Genomic DNA, 26,743 nt, shown 5'->3' with positions numbered 1-26,743 from the left:
AATCCTCCGCATAAAACGATTCCAAGGCATTTTTCCTGTCTTAATCGTTCTCAATCTTAAGTATATTTTGGTATCTTTCAAAAACCTTAGATAGATGGGACTGACGGATCACTTCTCTAATAGACAACCCATAGAACGACAAAGTATCTCTAATCTGATGAGGCGCAAACATTGCTAACCTGCACAACACATTACACAATCATCATGATTAGAAATCGTCGAAATATTTGGGTTTATAAGTACAAATCGTTGTATAAGAAGCAATCTTCAGATTGAAGAAAGAAACCTTACACGAAACTCACCGAAACGATGAGAATTTGGATATTCCAACTGTAGAGTAAGCAACAGTAACAACTAATACGCAACAGAAGGTGGTTATTATGCTGTGATTGCGCGTAAGACGGAAACCGATGCTCTGGAACAAAGGAAAGGATGCTCCAGCGACTCCAAATGAAAGCAAAGAATCTCCGGTAGAGTGCTTAGAGCGAGAATGAATTGTTTTAAACTATTTGAATCCTACAACATAACGCTTGCTACATACGCAAACTCTGCGGAACGTTTTGGCGCGATAACGATGGAGGGCAGTTTTGTCCTTTTCACGAACCAACGATTCAGTTTTCTAGAAGGAGGACATTTATGTCCGTTCGAGGAAGAGGAAGCGAATGGCGGTAAAGGGTACTTAAGTCTTTGCTGCGACACCAAATTACGATGCAGTATAATGCGGACACACATGGGGATACATGCCGGTCTGCATCTTATACGTGGCGCTATTTAGAACCCCCGAACATGAGATCTCAGTACCGGCCCTGTTCGGGCGGGGGAACATATAACCTGCTTTGGTTAAAAGAGCCAAAGTAACTGATCAGGACATCAACATCACGTAAAAACAATTTTTTAATACAAAATTCGACATTTTACAAGAATTTGACAGCCACAAAATTCCAAATTTCTGGCCAACCTTTCGAGCCTCCAAATTTGCTGACCAACTTTACAGATTTCACACCACCGTTTGAACCACCTCCATGCCATTTCTCTCTTTGTCCATGTAAAGCATCAACTATCAACAAAGAAAAAGCAGCAGTATGTGTAAGTGCAATACACGTCTGGAAGTCCAACCAGTAAAAGGGAAAAGACGAAGTTAATCACCTTCGAAATGTGCAGGGTGGGATTGGATTTACCATGTTTTAAGAGTCTTTAGACTTTAGGGTAATGGATGTCAAAGGCTTTCACTGAATCCCTCATCGCCCATGGTGTAGATGTAAACGATGTTAGGGACGTGTCTGACTACGTAGCGATGCTGACCTCTATTGCGTATGCCTCTTATTAGTTTTTGAGGTACATCCCTCAAGTTCAACTCTTGCAGGGTGGTTAGGTGCTTAATCCCGTAAGGAATGAACTCCAACTCCCAGCAACCCCAGATCTGTAATGTTTGAATGCTTGGCATTGCATTCTCTTCTATGTGGACAATTTGCAGTTTTGGCAGATTCACAAAGCGGAGTTCCTTCAGTGCAGGGAAACCCCTTGCATTACATTTCACTGCAGCCCCATCATAAGCCTCATAGAGTAGAAGTCGTCGCAGATTTGGCAGACACTGGAGCGTTGGAAGAGGATCTTGGCTTAACCTTGAGAAGCATAGGACTAAGACCATGAGGTTGTTTAGGCAGCCAACCCAGGTTGGTATCGCCCCTAAACGCCCAGAAAGACTCAAATCTTCAAGATACGGTGGTGGCATTGACAGGGAATCCAGTTGTAGGGTCTCTGTCTCTGCAATAGAAAATGTGAGCAGCTTCAAGAGGTTCTTCATCTTCTGGATGGAGGCACTTAGAATGTTCCCATGTTCACTCTTCAGCTTGGCAATCCCAAAACTTTTGAGTTGGACCAAGTTACCAACTTCTCTAACTATTTGATTGTTGGCATGTACGCCTGAGAGCTTTTGCAAGTCCTTCAATGCGCGCACTCCGCTTTGCATTTTGCAGCCACGGATTTGGTTGATCACGAAGGGATAACGAATACGAGAGTACATGGACATATAGCGCAAGCTTTTCATCATTGATATCTCCTCAGGCAGGCTTTCAATTTGAGTATCACGGATATCTAACGTTTGCAAGTTTTGGAGCCTCCCGAAAGACGTTGGCAGCTTCTTTATGTTGGTTTTTCTCAAATTTAAGTACCTCAAAAGAGCTGAATCGCCCACTGCACTAGGCAGTTTCTCAATTGAAGTGGCTGGCAGGTCCAGTACCCTTAGCAATTTGCTCTGTGATAACAGGGTAGGGATTGTTGAGGGCATGTGACCCATTCCAAAATTCAACAAGGAGCGGATATTATGTACCCTTGTCATGTCCAATGGAATTAGGTCTTCGTGGAGAGACAAGCGCCTGCACCTTTTATCAACCATTACACGTTTCTTCTCTAAAACGACAACAAAATCTTCCTTCTCGGATGTAGAGACAACCAATTCACGCAAAATATCATGCATCCGATACGAACTTACCTTTCCCTTGATATTCACATGGACAACTTGGAGCAAGCTCCGACTGGTTAGCTCATTAAGGTACTCTTCTCCCGCCTCTTCTAGTGTCATGCCCTCCCTCTGTTGTATGAACCCTTCAGCTATCCATAATCTGATTAGCCTGCCTTTTGTGATCAAGTAATCTTCCGGAAATACGCTACAGTACAGGAGACAAGGCTTCAGGTGCGATGGCAGCTCATTGTAGCTCAAAGAGAGGACATTTCTAACTCTATCAAACTTTGGATTGTTACTCAGCTCAGATGGTAGGGTGTGCTGGATTTTTCTCCATGTCGTCTCAGATTTGCATTTTGTTGACATGACTCCACCCAATGCTACAATGGCAAGCGCCAGCCCGTCACACTTGTCCACCAAACTCTTGCAAACATCATTAAGATGCGGAGGACATATTCTCTCATGGAATGCCTTCTTACAGAATAGGGTCATCGCCGCATCACTAGACAGGGGCTCGATACGGTGGACGTGGCCTATGCACTCGGCTTTTATTTCTATTGGCGATGCAACGTCCTCTAAACGAGTGGTGATCAGAAACCTACTTCCACGGTCGTGCTTTGGCAATGCAAAATCGATATCATCCATAACACTGTCTGCCCATACATCATCCAACACAAGAACATACCTTTTGTTGCGTAGATACATGTGCAGCTTCTCCCCAAGGCTTGTCGTGTCCAGCTTCTCTAAGCCATCAGGAACCATATCTTTCATTGATTCATGGAACCCCTTTATTAAGGATATCAAAAGATTTTGAAGATTGAACGATTGGGAGACAGAATACCAAGTATGGCACTGGAAGTGTACCTGTACTGTTTGGCTGTTGTAAACTTTCCTTGCGAGTGTGGTCTTTCCAGAACCTCCCATCCCCACCAACGATACGGGTGTGAGCTTCAAATCCCCCTCTGTGAGCCATCCTACAATTTTTTCGATGACTGCATCAATACCCACCACATATGCTTCTTCGTCGAAGTATGCCTCTCGGCGAACTTGGCCTGTAGCAACATGATTTGAGCTCGATCCTTCTTCCAACTTATTGAAAGCATACCTCTCTTTTCTCTGTGAAATGCTCACCACTCTGGCCTTGATCGATTGAAGCTCTTTTGCAAGATTATGACGGTCTATCAAACGTTTCGGTGAGTGAAGAGCCCTATGCAGGGAAGCTCTAAATCCACCTTTATATTCCCCTCGGTATCGAACTCGAAGCATAAACTTGTCCAGGACATCTTCGATGTCATATGCTGCCTGCCTCACATCTCTAACCCACTGCTTTACGTGTTCGTTCGTATCCTGCCTTCTATCGGCATCCTTCAGAAAGGATCTCATACTCTCCAACTCCGTCTCCATCTCTACCACTTCCTGTCCAATCTCCTTCAACAGTTTCACTTCTTGCAACACCAAGGATCCCAACTTGTTGAGCAAGAGATCGACAGGAATTTGATCCATTTCTTCGCCCACCACTCTTCTTCTCCTTTTCTTCTACGTCTCTGTGGCGCTGGTATCTCTTTCTTTTAATTTGATGTGTTCATGGCATTTCCTCCTTGCAGTTATTGAACCATCATCTGCCATCTTTATCGACTCAACTTTCGTGGGCCCAAGAGGGCATGAGACAACATGTACATAATTGGTGGTTCACATATTTGTTTGATTTCCACAACGATTTCACTTGATCAATTTGATGCAGTCAAAAGCCGTGGCATCAAGGATGCAAACAATACCTTGGGGAGTTGGATCAGGTCGGATTCTGAACAGTAAAAAATTGCAAAACCCTCATCTTGGATCTGACCCATTTGCATCTCTGCCTCGCATCCACTCCGCGCTTTTGGATGAGCAAGAGACTTTCACCAATCTGAGCAACTTTATGAAGACCAGTTCATCCTATATATTCAGATGTGATTTTGTGAGAGTTGTTGATTGCGTCGTGGCAGGACATTACTATCTTTTGGGAAAACATGTTATGCCTCGGAGATCTTATTGCAAGGGAGATGCAGGATAAAGGAAATACATGGATTTTCACTTGGAGCTGCTGGTTGTTGTTCACTTGGAGAGTGGTTTGGCTGGAAAAAAGTAATAGGATTTTTAGAGAGAAAAGTTTGGCTTTAGAATCAATAATCTTGTTTATACGCCGGGAACTCATTGAAAGAGTTGAGGTAAAATGGCTCAACACAGACCCCTCTTGGTTGGGTCGAAATAGATTGGGACGTGACTATTTTTTTTTTGTAGCCGGCTCTACGTCTTTGGAGAGTGATACCTCGTCACTCCTTGTAAAGGTTCAAATTTTCATATCTCTAATAATTTTTTCTTCTTTCAAAGAAAATATAGCAGATGGGTGATTGTCCTGTATCCTATCTTAAATCTTATGAAGTAAAAATGGTGAGTATATATATATATATACACTCAATTGTACCTACAATATAGTTAGAATCTCATGATCCAAGTTCTTTCAACTCAGTCTAACCACACGTTGACATGTTCAACATAGTTTATTTAGTAAAAATTAAGCCTTGGATCATGTTTTTTTGGAGTTGCTTGAAAAAATAGGTGTTTTGACAACTATTAATTTTTGCGTCACCTGAAAAATCTATATACAGATCGGATTCTGGTAATTCAAAAGTTGGTTCTCAATAAAAATATGAAGGGGCAGAGATCATAGAGGAGGCTTCAAATTTTTTAGCCAAAAAATTATAATGTCCGGGATGGATGATTATGACATGAGCATGATGGTCCTCCCACGCATTAAGGAGGACTCTACAGGAAATGGAGGGGATTTTAACGTTGCAGGAAATTAGAAATGTGGTATGTGATATAGATCGGGTGAACCAGATCTAGGGTCCCAAGAGCTAGAGCAACTGGGCTGGATGGGGCCCATACATGGGGCGTGTTCTCTTATTTTGGCCATGCTTAGGGATGTGAAGCCCTCTTGAAGGTAGGTTTTGAAGGTGCTAAGAATGAGAATGAGAGGATATGAGGCTGGGCTATTTCTGAAGATCTGAACTAGAAATAGCTTAGTCAACTTGGAGTCCAAGGAGGCTTAACCAAAATCAAGAGAATTTTAATATTTTATAAAATTAGTGTAGGGGTTTAATGAGGGCCTCCTATGCCTATAAAAAGGCTTTGCATTTTTCTTGTTGAGCATAAATGAAAAATTAGAATTCTTTCTCTCTTTGGCTCTTGCCCTTCTCTTCTTATCTCTCTAGTAAATTGACCTCTTGTAGGCCATTTGAAGCTTAGCTCAGGACTTCAGGTGCTACCTAAGGTTCAAGTTGGTGTGCCGAAGCTCGTAGTGCCAGAATATTTCAGTCATCCCAAGCCTTCCCTGAAGTTGTGGACCCTATCTATCATGTTTGGTCCTTTTGAGAAGCCCCTCACGTTGTCCCAAGGGTCTATGTAAGTCTAAGCCCCCTTCCCTAATTCCCCAATCTAGTTTAAACCAGTAGGTTCAACCTTCCTACATCTTGTAGTTCATGAAAAACCTATCAGATTTTGAAAAATTTCCTAGACCAAACTTTAGAGATTATAGTCCTGAATTTTGGATATAAGGTGCTTTAGAGTATTCTTAGTCAACCCTCCAAATTTTAGAATCACAAGACTAGATGTATAAGTCTAAACAATATTTTGTAATCCAAACCATGCCCCCCCCCCCCCCAAAAAAAAAAAAAAAAACAATTAAGATGTGTCATAGCTCACCTCGATGGTGAAGCTTTAAGATAGTGAGCAATGTCATGGGATGCCTACTTAGTTCAAGTTCGAAAAAGAATTCTTAAAGAGATTTGGACCTTCTCCTTATGTAAACCATAATGTAGAAATGAAAAATATCACGCAAAAGGGCATGTCTAAGAATATCAAGCATAATTTAAGGACCTATATATCATATGCGAGAATTGGTTTAAAACTGCTTTGATAGGCACATTCGTGGGAGGACTTAGGGATGGCATACGGGTTGAGTTAATGGCTTTGGACCCCTTAGACCCTAAATGAATGTTTAATGAAGGCTAGAGGGGTGAAAGAAATATTAAAGAAGTCATCCTTTATAAAAAGACCTAGTTGATCCTTCAACGGGCCGAAAAACTACAAACCAACCTAGGAGGAGGAAGCCAAAATGAAATTTGGTTCCAAGGTGAAGACTGAATTTATTAGTTAGACCCAAATGGCTGTTAGGCACAACAAGAGTCTATGCCATAATTGTGATAATAAATAGGATCCCAAGTATAAATGTAAATCACTATGAATGTATATGGTTTCCACATTTTTAAAATATTTTAGAATTAGATAAGTTAAATTTCAAACATATTTGCGGCCATAATCGGGATATGTATCGAATTTTTTGATAATTCATGGAACTGTTGCAGGGACTCTACCTGTTTCATGGTCTAACAGGGTAAAGGTAGCTATTGGTGCTGCTAAAGGCCTTGCCTTTCTCCATGGAGGTGTTGAACCCGTCATTTATCGGGATTTCAAAACATCCAATATTCTGCTAGATTCAGTATGTATCTTATTTTTTAGCATTACAACTTCCAATATGGTTCTGTTATCTAAAACCTTGGGAATTTTGTTCAGGAATACAATGCAAAGCTTTCAGCTCAATTCTGAAATGCATATTTCAAATGATTTTCTCATAACTTCTTAAAATATCTTCAGAAACTTTGCATCATAGAATTACATGCATTTTGGTTTTCTCAAGAAAATCTCATTCAAAAAAAAAAATCGATTTCTCAAGAATACCCTGGATTCCCTTCAAACTTTCCTGGAATTTGAATTCTTCATTCTCTAAAGGGGTTTTCCCAATACATCTCAGCAACTTTTTAAGATCCAAAATTCGATTTTCCAATCTTCAAAGCTGGTATTCTCAAAATTTCCATTTTCCCACAGATTGAATTTTCCCATCTTAAAAGGATTTCTCATGAATTTCTAGCAATTTTCTGAAATCAAAGGAAATGATTTTTAAAGGAGAGGTTCTCAAAAGGTGCATTTCCCAAGAGTTGTTTGTTTGCTCACAATTAGAATTTCCCAAAAGTTCCCCCCATTTTCCAAGGATTCGTCATCCAATTCATGATTTTCCAAGTTACCCTCTGATCCCAAGATTAGGAAAAATCGATTTTCCCCAAACTCTCAAAATTTTCAAGATCATTTTCAATCAAAATCATTTTGCCAGGGTCTCTCTGAGAAATCGATTTCTCATTTTCCATCATTTTCCCAAATATTTTCAGAAGCATACATCATGTTTTTCAATATGCATTTCACAAAATTTCATGGCACATGCCTGAATTCTCTGTGCATTTAGGATAGAACTTCAATTTTGATGACTAAGCTAAGCTAAGCGCTCTTTGATCCTTGGTTCGACTACTCCTGTTAAAGGCGGCAGGAATGGTCGAACCTCGTACCTACAAGTGAGCTCCATCCTATGAATTTTCCCGCTATTTTTAAAATGGAAGTGAGTATTTCGAAATAATTTTCAAAACTTTGGTCCAGTTTGACTCGCGGAAACGTTTCCTCTCTCTCTCACAGGGAAGGGAAAAATTTCGCGACGATAACATGTACCCATTTGAAAGGTATATTTTTTATTATATTTTTCTCTTCAATGACAGATATTTCAAATTTGAGATGTATATTTTTGACAGATGCATGTTTGACCTAAAAAAAAAGGTTTGGAATAAAGCAAGAGTAGAAGGCTCTATTTGTGAGGCGTACACTTTAGAAAAGATTTCAAATTTCTCATCTATGTACTTTGAACCTCACATTCCAACATGTTACACATGCCCACCTCGTAACGATGATGGAGAACAATTTACTGTAGCTGACAAACTGACGATATTTCAACCACTTGGGCATGCATTTGGTAGTTACCGATCAAAACTCTTGGCAGATCTAGAGCAAGACGCAACACAAATCTATATTCTTTTTAATTTCTCAGCGATCAACTCATACATCGAGTAAGTACATGTAGACACAACATAATTCTAAATCCTTTTATGTTCTATACGTGCATACATGGTTTAGTAATATAAGTATTTGTTAACTGCAGACGATTTGATCTGGAGTTGCGAAGAGAAGTTTCACATCTCACTGATACAAAAGTGTAAAAGAACGTGAAACTAAGTTTGTGAAGTGGTTGAAAGAGTTGGTAAGGACGATGACATAAATTGTCTATATGTAAACAACACTAAGTTACTTAATTGGTCATGATCACAATCATTGTTTATGTTTATAAGTTCGCCGTGGTGATGTTAAAGATCAAGGAATATGTGATTTACAAAACGGCCTGACCAAAGTTGTGCAATGTTACAACGGGTACATCGTAAATGGCTACCGATTCCATACAAAAGACTACGGTATAAAAAAATCAACAATGAATAGTGACGTGTGTGTCAAGGGTAGCAACTACAGTAAAAATGAACATGATTACTACGGTGTTATAGAGGAAATAATGGAGTTGACTTACTTAGGCATAAATAATAGGGTAACTTTATTCAAGTGTCATTGGTTTGATCCAACTGCAACAAGAGTTGACAAAGCCTCAGGCATTGTGGAGGTGAATCATAAATCAAGGTTTGGAACATATGAACCATTCATATTAGCCTTGCAAGCTAAACAAGTTTACTATACTTCATATATGAGTACAAAGAAGTCAGATAGAAATGAATGGTGGGCAGTTTGCAAGGTGAAGTCCAAACTATACCCTGAGTATGATCAGTTACAAGAAGACAAGTTAACTAAAGAGAGTGATTACTATCAATCAGATGATATCTATGACTTCTCTTATGGTCACGATGTCGCGCATGATATACATATTATATCTTCATTGATCGATACTCCATTCATGAAAGAATGTGATCCAAATGATATACCAAGTGGATGGGCAAACAATGAAGAAGAAAAAGATGAAGAAGAGGAGGAAGAAGAAGAATATGAAAGTCAAACAAGTGATGAGGAATAATTCTCGAGCTAGTGAGCAAAATCTTGTAATACAAACCTCTATTGAATGTATTGTAATGTGTTTGAATGATTTGAATGTATTGCAATACTTGATGTGAATGATTTGAATTATTTGAATGTATTGAAATGTATTGCAATGATGTGATTGATTTGAAGGTATTCCAATGTTTGAATGTTATACAAAATCATTTTTTATAATTTGATTATGTATCTTCGATATGTATCGAGTTATGATTTGAATGTATTGTAATGTGTTTGAATGATTTGAATGTATTGCAATACTTAATGTGAATGATTTCAAATTATTTGAATGTATTGAAATGTATTGCAATGATGTGAATGATTAGAAGGTATTCCAATGTTTGAATGTATTGCATTACATTTTTTATTCTTTGATTATGTATCTTCGATACGTATATAGTTATGATTTGAATCTATTGTAACGTGTTTGAATGTATTGCAATACTTGATGTGAATAATTTTAAATTATTTGAATGTATTGCATGACATTTTTGATTTGTTAGAATATGGTTCGTGGAGGTTACAGTGGTTGTTCATCTAGTGGTAGTCAGTCTCAACCTTCATCTTCATGGGCTGCTTTGATAGGTATATCTTTTAACTAATTGTATACTTGATTAGTTTAAATGAGTATTCTGAGAATTTCTAAAGCATTTTTCTACAGATGATATTTCGCCTATACATGACCCACCTACACCAGTTGTTCATACAAGTCACGAATCAACGTTGGATGCATAGTCTTCTTAGTCTGACATAAGAAGACTTATTCAAATTGTGTATATCAATAATCGACCGTAAGTATTTCATTTTCACTTATTACTTATTTTATAAATATTATATATTGATAGTTAATGTGTATCAATTCATGTGCAGCGTGCGGTTCGAGCCACAATAAGTAATATAAGATATTAGGAATTCACTACTTCAACATCTACCAAGACCAGTCGCTCAATGGAAAGAGTACCCGAAGGAGGTGTTAGATAGATTGTGGTCCTCATTCACAGTATACAATCGTTTCTTATAATTAATGTATTTCATATTTAATTTTTTGTTATAGTCATGTCTACTAACTTTCTGAAAATATTTGTAGGCTTCGAATCGCTTCACGACTACGATGGAGGAACAATATGCAAGAAAGGTGTGGCAGAAGGTGGATGTCAATCGATTTGCAGACATGCTGCACAATATGAAGACTGCAGCAAGAAAAACATCTGGTGGGATAAATGATCCACTGCAATGGAAGGGCCATGGACCTCCTACTATCAGATCAGATGTTTGGGATGCAATGTGCGACAAGTGGGCGGGGCATGAATTTCAAAACCACTCAGCGAAGGCTGCACAAAACCGAGCGAAAATGCCTGATGTCCATCTACACATAGGTGGATCTAGGACTTTTGAGAGCCACCTGAAGAAAATGGTAACTCATCAATATATATTGTCAATTTTATAAGTATTGTTGCAAACCTGTTAAATAATTCTGTTATCATTTAACTTCGCAGGAAGCAGAAAAAGGAGGCATTGTGTCATACAAGGATGTATTTGTTGAAACACATAAACGTAAGACCACAGAAGAGTTCGTATCAGAGAAGGCGAGAATGACAACGGTATGTATTTATTGTATTAATAATCATTGTAATATACAAGTTATCATAAACATTATAATTCTTAATTATTAATTCATACTGTAATCATTACTTTGTAGGAGTCAAATGAGCAACAAATGGTAGAGCGATATGGCGATGACTCCACTCAGCATCCACCTTTTGATCCTGTAGCATTGGTGACTGCAACAGGTGAACCCAAAAAGGGTCGTGTGTTCGGGTTGGAGAGTAATATGAATACCTCAACAATCGTTGCTTCCTCCAGTCATGGCTCACAGAGTTCTCTCGTCAGCATCAGCTCCAAGCATCCGACTGACCTGCCTAATTCTTGGGATGGTGTACGCCAGCTCGTTAAGGACACAATGCATGACTATTTACATGAAGCAATTTTCGACGTTGTTTGTAATGAGTTGAGCTGTTTTTTTCAGAACAGGGAAACTTCGTCTGCAGGTGAATCTCAGGTATGAAAGTTTCATGTTATGTATTGTATGTCGTTAGATTTCATGTTACTTTGATTGCCTTAACTTAGGTGAATTGCATATAATTTATTTCAGTATATTTTATTTATCAATACAAACCTTTCTTTTCTCGTGTAGGTTGTTGGTGCTAATCAGCGTAGTGGAGCTGAAGGCGCATATCGAGACAATGAAGAAAAGGACACACAAAATCTTGGCGATGATTAGATTCATGTGTTGCATTTGTTGTACCTTCTTTTTGTTTAAAAAATTTAAATGTTCAATTGTAAATAATTATAACTTGCGAATTTTATAGTGGAGCGATTAATTGTTTTAGTTTTCTTTTATATGTGTTTTGACAGGAAATATAAATTGTACAGAAAATACAAATTGTATTACAAGAAATTTTTTCTCGATATTTATGTTTTAAATTTTTATTTTATTTTTTTTTTCCTTTTTTGCGATGGATTGACAATAGAAATATCCATCACTATTTGGTACCAACATGCAATTTTGCGACGGATTAGGGACAAATTTTAATTCATCGATATTTACTAGCTGGTCAATGTTTTTGCGACGGATCTTAATTCGTCGCTATATTAGCGACGACATTAGCAATGGATATTAATCCGTCGCAAAACCAAAATCTTCGTATAGTAACGACGGCTTTGCGATAGAACTTGTTGTTCGCTAATTCATCGCAAATTAGCCACGAAACTGGCGACAGATAGTTTTTGTCGCTACTTAGCAACTATAATTTTGCGATAAAAGCTATCCGTCGTTACTCCGATGCTAATCCGTCGCTAAATACGTTAGCGATGAATTAGCGCTGGATTAGCGATGGAGTAGGGTCGTCGCTAATTCATTGATTTCTTGTAGTGGATATGTGTGGATAATGCACCCCCCCCCACCCCAAAAACAAAACAAAACAAATTCCTCCTACTTGGAGCTTTCATCTACAGCCAATTATGGAACAAGGAAGATGACCTGAGTTCTGGGGATGATCCATATTTCGGCTATGATACTATTGTGATCTTAGTCATTAAGAATTCTGAACAGGGGACCATACTGCACTGGGCCAGTGTTTACCTTGTCACATTGATCACCGATGTAGCTTATATGCCTCTCATCAATAGAACTCAAACAACCTCCATTCACACTTTCTCACAACTACACTTGAGAGAACGGGGGACCGACCACAACAGCTAGTGTGCAAAACTTTTCTGCTTGAGATCGCGTTCATAGACAGATACTGTGTCTAGATTGGCATCATACCAGCTGCTGATTTCAGGGTCTGATGTCCTATGGATATCTATGTATACAATTCGAGTTGTGTAAGCTTAACTTTTTAAGGCTACAATATTCAACATTCCCCAAAGCACCAAAATTTCATAAAAAGACAAAAAATAATCAAGTATACAAAAAATTATTTCTGTTGCCAATATTTTTCTTTTTCCAATTCTCCTTATTTCTTAAAAAAAAAGGCAAAAAATAAGGGTGAAATGGGTTAGGTCCAGGTAGTCAGTAGGCTCACATCCAAAGGCGTAGCTAGGGGGGGGGCAGGACTGGGCTGTAGCCCAGTCCTGCCTCCCGAAACAGTTTTTTTTTTTTTTTTTTTTAAAAGCCCATTCCTAGCCCAACCCTGATTCCATATGAAATAGATTTTTATCCATTTCTGTAGCCCAGCCCTGACTGCAGCAAATAGTTTGATTTGTTCATATGAAATAGATTTTTATTAATAATTGTAGCCACTTTTTATTTTATCTCAAAAAAAAAATTTTTTTCGGGGGCGCTGCCCCCGAACCCCCAACTATCAAACAAATTTTGTTTTTTTGCTACACCCCTGTTTGCCCCCACCTCGCATGAATCCTAGCTACGCCACTGCTCACATCTGGATTCTATTTGATCAGGGATCAGTTTTGGAATTTATTTTAAGTTGCTTCAGTTATAAGCAGACCAATTCGGTTTAGAATTGCCATGCCATATGTATATCCTGATCCAGCTTGGTGCAATTCAACTAAAAGCTCATGGTGCCTGATCACATCAATCCAAGTGTCATGTTATAGGAAGTCTGAGACACAACCACTTGAACAGGATAGGATGCGATCACATGGCCCAAAATTTGTGCATACGCACCAGATCGCCCTCTATCAGGCCTTGGGCCCCACAACTGACAGGCCTGTCACAAGATGAAGGGTGATCAGGTGCTTAATGCACAAATAGTTGTGCAATTATGATGCACCTGATCTTTTCACCTTGAACAACCATATTCATGTCCAATGTGATCCCAATGACACTCGTCTGATTCGGACTGTGGACTTGGGTTAAATCAGACAGGCTTTTAGTGCAATCACATTTTTCCTGATCCTTGGGTCCGGTACACCAGTATTGTTAGTGAAAAAATTAGGTAAAATATGATTGCACAAGTATTTGTGTGATCACCCTCCCCTCCGTCTCAGGGACAAGGCCTGTCGGGTGTGGGACCCAAAGACCTGATAGAGGGTGATCGAGGGATTAATGCACAAGATTTTGTGCAATCATATTGCACCCGATCCAGACTCATATTGTTAGGGCTGGGCACCTATCTCCGCAAACCGTGGGTAGCTCATTTATATGTCTCCAACCTAAATGGTTAGTGACCAGTACGTATACAAGCAATTCATTAGAGATGGGCTAGCCAGTCAATCTGAACCCACCCGAAGTGGTCATTTTACATGAGTTAGAGTATATTCATGTTACATTCTGGATGACATTAAGAGCATGTTTGCAACACTAGTGATTTTGTAATTTTCACAGGTTTTTTGATATTCTGAATCATATTTTCATATTTTAGAACTTTCGCATGGACATTGGGAACATGCAAAAATGTATATGTGAATGTTGAAGCCTTAAAACTTGTATAAGTTTTTACACAACTCTGACGGTGCATAAAACTTACATAGGCATTAATTAATCCCTTTCTGTGAATATGCTAAAGTAATGACATGATATGTCCATCACTTTCAGAGATAGGCAACGTAAGGCAGGGTGACATTAACAAGGGTTTTTTCTTGCTTTGGCAAGGATTCCTCATTATCAAAAAAATAAATTTTAATCTTACACCCACCCGAGTTGCCCAAGTGGTAGCAGAATTAAGGAGAAAGTGCTGACCTCTTCGTCCTAAGTTCGACTCCACAGCGTGTGCAAGTGTCTTTTACTAGTTGGCATCATAAGGGATTCGGTGTCAGTGACTACACCAGGAGATTACATCTTTCGGCGAGGAACTTCGTCATCAAAATTTTCAGTCATTCTGAGACTCAACGAGGAGTGGGGGCCAGGGCTTAACTACATATAACTGAATTCAGAGGTGGCAATGGGTGGTCCAGATTCGGATTCAACTAATTTGTGCTGGTATCAGATATGGATCAAGGTTCAACTGTAGCTTTCAATGAAAATTTGATGATCAGATCTCAGGTTGGACCCAGGTTTGAAATAAAATTTTATAAACCATACCCGGCCCATATAACTAATTACCGGTTTGGGCCCAAATAAGCTTTGTCATATTTAATTCTTGGGGGGACCTGAGACCCTTATATACTCGTCTCTGTGTGCATGAAAACTAGCATGATATATCAGCGCATCCATATGGCAAGAATAAAATTAATAGAGATAAAAATAATTATACAATTAAAATATAACAACCTTTATTAAAACGTGCATATGAAATGAAACAAATATTAAAACAAATAAATACCATTATATTTCACTTACACTTGAAAAAAGAAGCTAAATATTAACCAAGCACTTTGTTTACTGATCCATCAAGTGAGAAGGAAAAAGAAAAATCAACTTTAAAATTAAAAAAGGGCAAAAAGTGAAGTGTAAAAAAAGAAAAACATGTCACGTAGGTTGAGCAACATTGAGTAAATAAATATGTAGTAGGATAGAGGAGACAGTTTTGGATGTCGGAGAGAAGAGAATGACCTTTTGGTAGATCATGCACTGTTACTTTTACCGAAAGAGATGGCTAATTTTTTTACCTAAAAGATAAGACAAGAAATGGCAAGGGAGAGAGGCACACACACGGTTGCATTTTGACCCATTGTTTTGTTCTTTGTCTTTGGAGAAATTAACTGACAGAAAAAATATCATTTCAGTGCACCAGCCTTATCGAACACATCACATCACTTCTCACTGTGTATGATGGAGTTTGCTCTTTGGTAGGAATGTTAAATTCGGTAGCTAAAATCAGTTAGATCCCAATTAAGTATTGTGTTTTGCATCCAAATACAACTTATAAGATCCAAGTTTAAATATGTTACGTATTGGATTTTAAGCTAACCAGATCCAGATTCTGCTTTACCTAATCCCATCTAACTCTCGATCCAAATCCAATTACGTTGGTCTTGGTAATTTTTAAATCCAACTGGAGGCAATGGTGACATTAACAACACCCCTCCATGTAGATAGAATCCAAATAAAATGAATTAGCAATTATGATCGGATGACTCTCCTTCTCTAGTGGTTGAGTGTTTCATCCATCTGACCTTACGTATTTGTTCTTTATAATGTATTTAATAATAAATATGCTTTATATGAATATTTTACATCTAGACATGTTTTTAGAAACATGAAAAATAAACGGCTAACCATTTTACAATACAAAGTATTACCAGCAAATAATATTTAGTGCTTTAAAAAGTATATCTAATTATTGAAAATTCATAATATAAAATATATTAATTTCTAAGTAAATGATAAAAATACAATATGTAGAGCTGGAACAATAAAAAAAACTTGATGGTCAGAGAAAGAACATTGATTATAGATGTTTCACTTTCCTTTTTTTGCACAATCTCATTTTCTTTACATGGACACCGAGCATGCTAAACACGTTTAATAGTTCATATCTCACTACAAGAAAAATGTTATTTAGCGACGAAAATAATTCGTCTCAACTTTGCGATGGATTAGCGAGAGAAAACTATCCGTCCCTAAAATTGAAATTACATGCGGAATTTGCGACGAAAAAAATCGGTTGCCAATGGTGTCGCTACTTTGCGATGGATTAGCGACAAACAAATTACGTCTCACAGTCCGTCACAACTTTGCGACGGATGAGCGACACCTTTTTTCATCGCTACTCCATCAAAAATTTGAGACGACATTGACGACGAATTTTTTTCATCGCAAATCCGTTGCTAAAGTTCTCGTAAATCCCTAATGCGAGCCCCTTTCTTTTTTCTTTCTCTGTTTCATTTTGTCCCCCTTGACCTCTAGTCGTCGCCCCCCGCCTGTCGCGCGTCGATCATCGTTCTTCCTCTCCCAGTCGTCGCCCTTCACCGCCGATCGTCGCCCTTCGCCGCCCACCTGTCACATGTCGGCCATCGTCCTTCCATTGCCAGCCGTCGCCCTTCACCCCGCCTATCACCCTTCCAGCCCTCGTCCCGCCTGTCGCCCTTCATTCCGCCCTTCACCCCGCCTGTCGCCCTTCATCCTGCCCTATCGCCCTTCAACCTTCACCCATCCCTGTCGCCCTTCGCCCCACCCTGACGTCCTTCGCCCTGCCTGTTGCCCTTCGTCCCCCCCTATCGCCCTTCAACCTTCGCCCTGCCCTGTCACCCCGTCTGTCGCTCGTCGACCATCGTCAGCCATCACCCTTTGCCCCGCCTGTCGCCCTTCGCCCTTCCAGCCCTCGTCCCGCCTGTTGCCCTCCACCCCACCCTATTGCCCTTCGCAGTTTGATCGGTCTGTCTCCCTTCGCCCCTCCCTGTCGACCTTCAACCTTCGCCCTGCACTGTCGCCCTGCCCTATCGCCCTTCGCCCCACCTGCGACCCTCCCTCACCGACCTCCTCTTCTTCCTCCCTGTATCATCTTCCTCCTTCTTTGGTAGACTCGTCGTGCACTTAATAAGCCATAGAGGGCCAAACCTGCCTTCCTCCTCTCTCTTCCTGACTGCGCCTCCCCTCTCATCACCCTCGTCCCTCTTCGCCCTCTATCCTCTCCCGTCGGTCATCCTCATGTTTCAATAGCCTCGCTCTGCAGCTGACCCGTGGCTGGATACCCTTCGTCGGTGAGTCTGCAGGTATATAAATGTGCATTGTAGGTACGTATCTGAGCTAATTGTGTGATGCTTAGTGCTAAGCATCGCATGCGAGTAGAAATGCAATGCAAAAAAAAAAAAATGCAAAGGCAAAAGCAATGCAAATCGGGTAAATACCCGTGGTGAGTAAGTGATGCAAGCACATCACATGTTATTTACTTTCTTGAATGCAACACTTTATTGTTCACACACTCACTTAGTTGTAGATATCTAAGACTGCTTTGATGGAGTTTGGATCATGTTGAGCATGATTTTAATGTATGAAAATAGAAGTGCTCTTATTTTTGGAGTTCGGATTCCATGCTAGTCATGATAGTAGTTAGCAGAATATTGGAGTGTGTTTGTTGCAGATACATGTTTGACACTGTTTTGATATGAATGATTTGAATGTATTGTAATGTTTGATGTGATTGTATCTATGCTTGCATAAAGTTACTTTTAATTTGATTATGACTTTCATGTGAAATTGTATCATGAAAACATGCTTCAAATGAATGTATCGTGTTATGAATGAGTTTGCACATGAAAATGAATGATAAGTTATCAATGCTTCAAACATGCTTCAAATGAATGGTTTTGCACATGAAAATATTAAGTTATCAATGCATGCATCATAGTTCTTGTGATTGTATGACATTATATATATATATATATATATATATGTGTGTGTGTGTGTGTGTGTGCGCGCGTGTGTCACTACAACAAAGCAGTAGATTAGCGACGACCACATTTCGTCGCTAATCCGTCGCTAACAGGCGTAGCGACGACGAGGCGACGGTATGCTTACGTCGCAAATTTTTCGACGCTAACTGGCGACGGATTTATTCTGTCGCCAGGTCCGTCGCTCATTGCGATGGACTAACGAGCGTTGTATTCCGTCGCCAATCCGCCGGTACTAAACGGCGACCATGGCTTGACGACGGATTTACTTCCGTCGCTATGCCGTCGCTAGATTTATATGAATAGCGATGGATGGTTTCGTCGCTAGTCCGTCGCAAACACAAAAAAAAATTAAATTTTTTTTTTGAAAATTCAATACCGAGAACGGTACAATTTATATTTCCTGTACAATTTATATTTCTTGTAAATAAAAAACAAACCACACAAAAAAATCCATATAACAAGAATCTATAACAATTAATCGTTCCACCTTAAAATTAACAAGTTTAATTATTTACAATTCAACAATTACAATTAGGAAACATAAAAAAATAGATTTTCTTCAACACAGTTCTCTAATCATCACCAAGATTTTGTGCGTCTTCTTGTTCATTGTCTTTTTCTGTCACTTCAGCTCCGCTACGCTGATTATCGCTAGCAGCCTACACAAGAAAAGAACAGTCAGTATTGATAAACAAAATATAATGAAATAAATTACACACTATATGTGATTCTATCATGTGCTCATGTGTGATCTAAGGCAATAAAAAAACTCTATATGTGATTCTATCATGCTCATATGTGCTCTAAGGCAGGAAAAAAGTTATATATGTGATTCTATCATGCTCATATGTGTGCTAAGGCAGTCAAAAAATTGAATATTGATTATAGCATGTTCATATGTGTTCTAAGGCAGCTAGAAAAGCTCTATATGTGATTCTACCATGCTCAGATGTGCTTTAAGGCAGGCGAAAAACTATATATGTGATTCGATCATGCTGGTATGTGTGCTAAGGCAGTCAAAAAATTGAATATGTTATTATAGCATGCTCATATGTGCTTTAAGGCAGGCAAAGCAAAAAAAATTATATGTGATTCTATCATAAATGATATATGTTCTAAGGCAGTAAAAAAACTCTATATGTGATTTGTGCATGCTCATATGTGTTTTAAGGTAGTCAAAAAACTGAATATGTGATTATAACATGCTCATATGTGTTCTTAGGCAGGCAAAAAATTGAATATGTGATTATAGCATGCTCATATGTGCTCTAAGGCAGGCAAAAAAACTTTATATGTGATTATAGCATGCTCATATGTGCTCTAAGGCAATAAAAAAACTCTATATGTGATTCTATCATGCTCATATGTGTGCTAAGGCAGTCAAAAAACTGAATATGTGATTATAACATGCTCATATGTGTTCTTAGGCAGTCAAAAAACTGAATATGTGATTATAGCATGCTCATATGTGTTCTAAGGCAGTCAAAAAAACTTTATATGTGATTCTATCATGCTCATATGTGTTCTTAGGCAGTCATAAAACTGAATATGTGATTATAGCATGCTCATATGTGCTCTAAGGCAGGCAAAAAAATTTATATGTGATTATAGCATGCTCATATGTGCTCTAAGGCAATAAAAAAACTCTATATGTTATTATAGCATGCTCATATGTGCTCTAAGGCAGGCAAAAAAATCTATATCTGATTCTATCATGCTCATATATGCTCTAAGGCAGGCAAAAAGTTATATATGTGATTCGATTATGCTCATATGTGTTCTAAGGCAGACAAAAAACTGAATATGTGATTATACCTGAGAGGGACCTTGAATCGAAGATCCCCTGTTCAGAACAAGATTGTTGATCTCATTTCGGAGAAAGGGGGCGACGGTGTCATGGAAGTAGTTATTTAGTGATTCCGTAACGATCTGGCGTACATCATCACCGGAAAGAATAGTCTGCTGCTTGGAGCTTATGTCGGCGCAAGAAGTCGGTGAGCCGTAACTGAAAGAAGCAATAACTGGTGAAGTATTCATATTACTCCCAAACCTGAACACGCGACCTTTTTTGGGTTCACCTGCTGCAGTCACCCATGCTGTAGGATCAAATGATGGATGCTGAGTAGCGTCATCGCCATATCGCTCTACTATTTGTTGCTCATATGCCTCCTACAAAATAATGTTTAAAGTATTCATTAATAATTAATGATAACATTATGATAACTTGCATATATATTGCAATGATTATTAATAGAATAAATACATACCGTTGTCGTTCTCGCCTTCTCTGATACGAAGACTCCCGTGGTCTTCCGTTTATGTGTTTCAACAAACACATCCTTATATGGTACACTCTCTCCTTTTTCTGCTTCCTGCGAAATTAAATGACAAAAGATTTAGTACACAAGTTTGCAACAATACTTATAAAATTAATATTATATATTGATGAGTTACCATTTTCTTTAGGTGGCTCCCAAATGTCTTAGATCCACCTGTGTGTAGATGGGCTTCGGGCATCTTCGATCGATTTTGTGCAGCCTTCGTAGATCGATTTCTAAATGCATCTTCCGCCCACTTATCGCACATTTCATCCCAGTAATCCCTCCTGATAGTAATAGGGCCATGGCCCTTCCACAGTAATGGATCATCTACTACGCCTGATGCTTTTTTTGTTGCAGTCTTCATAGTGTGCAGCATGTCTGCAAATCGTTTGGCAGCCACCTTCTACCACACCTTCCTTGCATCATTTTCTTCCCACTACAAGAAAAATGCTACTTAGCGACGGAAATTTGCGATGGATTTTTTTCGTCGCCAATTAGCGGCGGATTAGCGAGCGAAAATTATTTGTCGCTAACGTTTGAAATATTTGCAAAATTAGCGACAAAAATATCTCCGTCGCTAAAGCCGTCGCTAATTAGCGAGGGATTAGCGACAACATTTTTTCATCGCCAAAACACTACAAAAAATGCTAATTAGCGACAAAATTAGCGAGGGAATGTTTTTGTCCCTAATCTGTCTCTAATTAGCGATGGATTAGGGACGAAAAAATTCCCACGCTAATTCCGTCGCTAATTTTCGTCCCACCTGAGGCGCGAAATTTTCTCTCCCTCCGTTCAAAAATTTTCCGCCCTTTGTCCCCCCCCGTTCAATTTAAGCCATCCCTGAAGCTCCGCTGACGACACACGCACAAAGAGTCGATCCCCACGAGAAGTCGCAGATGGAGCCGTCGTGGCTTCGTCGGAGCCGAGACGTCAAGGGGGCGACGAAGAGGAGGCGTTGGGGAGCCACTGCAACCTGCCAGAGTCGAAGAGAGTGGCGACGAAGAGGTGGCTGCTGTTGGGGAGCCACTGGAGCCTGCCGGAGTCGCGAAGATCCGCGCGAAGTCGCGAAGATCCGTGCGAAGTCGCGAAGTCGCGAAGATCCGTGCGAAGTCGCGAAGAGCCTGCCGGAATTGCGAAGATGTCGTACTCGTTGCTCCTCCCCCTGCAGCTCGCGAAGATCCGCGCAGAGTCTCAGCTGAAGCTGAGTGCCCCCACCGTGAAGCTCTTCGGCTGGTTCTTGTGGCAGACCTGGAACTTGAAGAGGAGCTTCCCCCGGATTCGCGCAGAATCGCAGCCTGCCGGAACGGGCCGGTTCTGTGAAAAAAAATTGCTCCTTGCCGGAGAACGCTTCGGCAGCGAGCAATTTTTTTTTAATTTTTTTTTTTAAAATTTAACGATGGATTAGCGACGAATATTATTCATCGCTAATTTAAAATAGTGAAGGACTCACGATGGATCATATCCGTCGCTAATCCGTCGTAAATTAGCGACAGACTTAGCGGCGGATAAGTTCTGGCACAGATTATCGTCGAAAAATTCGCGATGAAAGTTTTCAGTCGCTAATCCGTTGCTAAACAGTTTAGCGACGGATTAGCGTCGAATTAAAGATGAATTTAGGTCGTCGCTAATCCACAGGTTTCTTGTAGTGTCCACCGTAGTTGCGAAGCGATTCGAAGCCTACAAATATTTTCAGAAAGTTAGTAGACATTACTTAAATAAATTAAATATGAAACACATTAACTATGAGGAACAACTGTATACCATGAATGAGGACCACAATCTGTCTAACACCTCCTTTGGGTACTCTTTCCATTGAGCAACCGGTCCTGGTAGATGTTGAAGAAGTGAATTTCTAATCTCTCGTACTACTTCTTGTGGCTCAAACCTCGTGCTGCACATGAAATGTTACACAGTAAATATCAATATAAAATATTTATAAAATATGCAATAATTGAAAGCAAAATACTTACGGTCGATTATCGATATACACTATTCGAATGAGTCTTCTTGTGCCAGCCTGAGAAGACCCTGTTTCCTGTGTTGACTCCTGACTTGTGTGATCAACTGGTGTAGGTGGGTCGTGTACAGGCGCAACATCATCTGTAAAAAAATACGTTAGAAATTCTCAAAATACGCATTTGAACTAATCAAGCATCCAATTAGTTATATGATATACCTATCACAGGAGCCCGTGAAGATGAAGGCTGAGTTTGGCTACTACTGGATGAGCGACAACTATAACCTCCACGAACCATATTCTAACAAATAACATATGTCATACAATATATTCAAATAATTCACATCAAGTATTACAATACATTCAAGTCATTCACAACAAGTATTATAATAATTCAAATCATTCATATCAGGTACTGCAATGCATTCAAGTCATTCACATCAAGCATTGCAATGCATTCAAATCATTCGCATCAAGTATTACAATGCATTCAAATAATTCAAATCATTCACATCAAGTATTGCAATAATTCAAATAATTTGTTGCATAAATTATAATACATTCAAATAATTGAAATCATTCACATCAAGTATTGCAATATATTCAAATAATTCAAATCATTCACATCAAGTATTATAATGCATTCAAATAATTTGTATCAAGTATCACAATACATTCAAATAAAATTTTTAATCATTCACATCAAGTGTTGCAATACAACTCATGCATTTGCATCAAGTATTACAATACATTCAAATAATTGAAATCATTCACATCAAGTATTGCAATGCATTCGAATCATTCGTATCAAGTATTACAATACATTCAAATAATTCAAATCATTCACATCAAGTATTACAATGCATTCAAATAATTCGTATCAAGTATCACAATGCATTCAATTAAAATTTTTAATCATTCACATCAAGTGTTGCAATACAACTCATGCATTTACATCAAGTATTACAATACATTCAAATAATTCAAATCATTCACATCAAGTATTGCAATGCATTCGAATCATTTGTATCAAGTATTACAATACATTCAAATAAAATTTTTAATCATTCACACCAAGTATTGCAATACAACTCACATCAAGTACTGCAATGCATTTAAATAGAGGTTTGTAGTATAAGATTTTGCTCACTAGCTTGAGAATTCTTCCTCGTCACTAGTTTGACTTTCTTCTTCTTCTTCTTCTTCTTCTTCATTGTTTGCCCATCCACTTGGTGCATCATTTGGATCACATTCCTCTATGAATGTTTCATCGGCCAATGGAGATATGACATGCATATCATGCGCAATATCGTGACCATAAGCGAAGTCATAGACATCATCTGATTGATAGTAATCATTGTCTTCAGCTAACTCATCTTCTTGTAACTGATCATACTCGGGGTATAGTTTGGACTTCACCTTGCAAACTGGCCACCATTCATTTATATCTGACTTTTTTATACTTGGATATGAAGTATAATAAACTTGTTGAGCTTGCGAGGCTAATATGAATGGTTCATATGTTCCAAACCTGGATTTATGATTCACCTCCACAATGCCTGAAGCTTTGTCGAGTCTTGTTGCAGTTGGATCAAACCAATGACAATGGAATAAAGTAACCCTATTATTCATGCCTAAGTAAGTCAACTCCATTATTTCCTCTATAACACCGTAGTAATCATGTTCATTTTCACCGTAGCTACTACCCTTGACACACACGCCACTATTTATCGTTGATTTGTTTATACCGTAATCTTTTGTATGGAATCGATAACCATTTACGATATACCCGTTGTAGCATTGCACAACTTTGGTCGGACCATTTTGAAATTCCACTAGAGGGGGGGTGAATAGTGAAATATGTTGCAGATCGACAAAATAAAAAATAAGTCAATAAGGCACAACACAATTAACACAGGATTTATACTGGTTCGGTCAAAACCCTGACCTACATCCAGTCCCCAAGCAAACCACTTGAGTTTTCCACTATAACATCCGAGTCACCGGATAAATAGTACAACACCCTCTTCCTCAGAGGTCCTCTTCTCTCAACAGAGAAGGAAAACACCCTCTTCCACAGAGGTCTTCTTCTCTCAACAGAGAAGGGCAACACCCTCTTTCTCAGAGGTCTTCTTCTCTCAACAGAGAAGGGGAACACCCTCTTTCTCAGAGGTCTACTTCTTTCAACAAAGAAGGAAAACAGTGAATAACAGAAAGTTACAATACTCTCTATAGAACCTTCAGAAAGATATGAATGCACAAATAAAGGATTCTGAGAATGTTCTGTTCTTTTCACTCAGAAGATACTCTTTGTCAAAGAGCTATTCTTGACTTTTTCTTTTTCTTTTCTTTTTCTTTTCTCTTTCTTTTTCTAGGCTCTCTTTCAAATATTGACTAGGAATTTTTCTCGTTGTAAGCTCACTTGTCTATTCCATCCGTTGTTTGAATAGTGTGTTTATATAGCTTTAAAAAAGTAGTTGTTACCTTTTTGAAATCGTAGTCTTTTTGAGATATGAAATGTCATGTCATTTCAAAAACCAAATTCGTGGATGTTTGAAAAAGTCTTCTTTCTATAAAAGTAAAATATGGGGTACAATAGTCGTTGTAATATTTTAGGTATTATATATTTTATGTAAAAAGTCTATTTCTTACAATAGTACATTGAACGTTGGATTGTAGGCTATCTTGTAGTTTTGTCTTTATTCTAATTAATGATTTGAGGTACATAAGTACTTCTTTACTTTAAATGAGTGTAAGGACAATAAATGCTTTGAGATATTTATTTGTACATAGTCATATCAAGAGGTTTCTTTATGTTGTGTTTTTCAAAGTCTACAGAGAGAATGAAGACTTTAAGCAAGTCGACATTCTTGAGAAGGATATTAACAAAGATTTCTTACAGGAGGTATTTAATGCTATACAAAGAGAATGATGACTTCAAGTAAGTCGACATTCTATGGGTTTGTAAAAAGGTAACTAGAGTCTTTTCAAAACATATTATATTTGTATTTAATGTTTATACAAAGAGAATGATGACTTCAAGCAAGTCGACATTCTATGGGTTTGTAAAAAGGTAACTAAAGTCTTTTCACCAAGTATTATATTTGTTTTTCTTTGTGTAGCCGATTTCCATGTCTTGTCTTTTTCCTACCCATTTGAAATCATTTCTTTTTAAGTTGTCTTATACATGATAGAAGGTACAATTATTGTTTTTTGAAATCATGAATTATATCATGTCAAAATACCTTTTCCATAAACGTTTTGTAAGAAGGTACAATTATTGGTTTTAAAAAAAAGGAGCTTTTTGAAACTATCGTATACTTTTATGAAATAGCTTTTATGAATGAGTATGTAATATGCAATATGCATGCTTCTGAAGGTTCTGTGACATATGACTCTAAAGAAGAAAAAAATCTTCAACTTGAGGTAGCCGATCTCTTTAGATGGTCTTTAGGAATGCATGGCTCATCAAGCTTTTTCTTCAAGGAGTATGATTGCACCATAGTTGTACTTGAACAGGAGGTCTTCATCCTTTTTGAGTGAGATATCCTTGCATCAAATACTTGTTAGATATATGGCAAAACATATCCAGTCATAATATAACATTTTTCAAGAAGACATATTATTATATTATATAAAATCAAATACGACAGTGTATCATATTATGTGACATCAAAATAGAGTTTCTCAACATTCTTCCCCTTTTTGATGATGACAAAATATGCTCCCCCTGTCAGAAAGACATTATGCATAGAAATAATAATATCATAAAAATATTAAAAAATGTCAAAGAGAGTATTTTTCTCCAATAATGGAGACAGGTTTTTCTCCTCCTTTGTCATGGACAAAAATGAAGGGATCAGAGTAAGCAGAGTTATTACAAACCAAAATAATGTAAAGTTATTACAGTTCCAAAAAAATTAAAGTTATTACAGTCCAAAAAAAATAAGTTTACTCCGAAGGTGGAGAGGATTGATGTGTACGGGCGGCTTGATCCTGTTGGAGTGTTTGAAGGGTCTGCTGCATCGAGGCTTGATTCCGAAGGAGAAGATCCTGAGTGTGCTAGACATCTATGATTGCAGAAAGGTAATCATATTCGAATGAGGGATCCATGTCATCAGAGCCTGTATTATCAGTGTGCAGGGACCTTGGATTGAAGGTAGTAGTAGTGAGGATCTGCGAAGGATAGAGGAT

At 38.5% G+C, this 26,743-nt stretch overlaps 1 protein-coding gene across 1 annotated transcript; it reads right to left on the bottom strand.

Moving 5' to 3' along the window:
* Positions 1-966: 966 nt before the first annotated feature.
* LOC149837568 (disease resistance protein RPM1-like) lies at positions 967-4,010 on the bottom strand. The gene is made up of 2 exons (XM_090007428.1): positions 1,147-4,010; positions 967-1,057 (listed from the first exon to the last, which is right to left on the bottom strand). Exon 1 carries the CDS (start codon positions 3,962-3,964, stop codon positions 1,217-1,219), a length of 2,748 nt encoding a protein of 915 aa, XP_089863554.1. The 5' UTR covers positions 3,965-4,010; the 3' UTR covers positions 967-1,057; positions 1,147-1,216.
* Between the last annotated feature and the right edge of the window lie 22,733 nt (positions 4,011-26,743).

This window comes from Nuphar pumila, chromosome 5, assembly GCF_984573655.1.
Source record: "Nuphar pumila chromosome 5, dmNupPumi1.hap1.1, whole genome shotgun sequence".
In the NCBI taxonomy this organism is placed as follows: domain Eukaryota; kingdom Viridiplantae; phylum Streptophyta; class Magnoliopsida; order Nymphaeales; family Nymphaeaceae; genus Nuphar; species Nuphar pumila.
This window is presented reverse-complemented; position numbering and strand designations above follow the sequence as displayed.

Excerpts from the sequence above, each read along its gene's own strand:
- LOC149837568 (XM_090007428.1), bottom strand. The coding sequence starts at position 3,964 with ATGGATCAAATTCCTGTCGATCTCTTGCTCAACAAGTTGGGATCCTTG.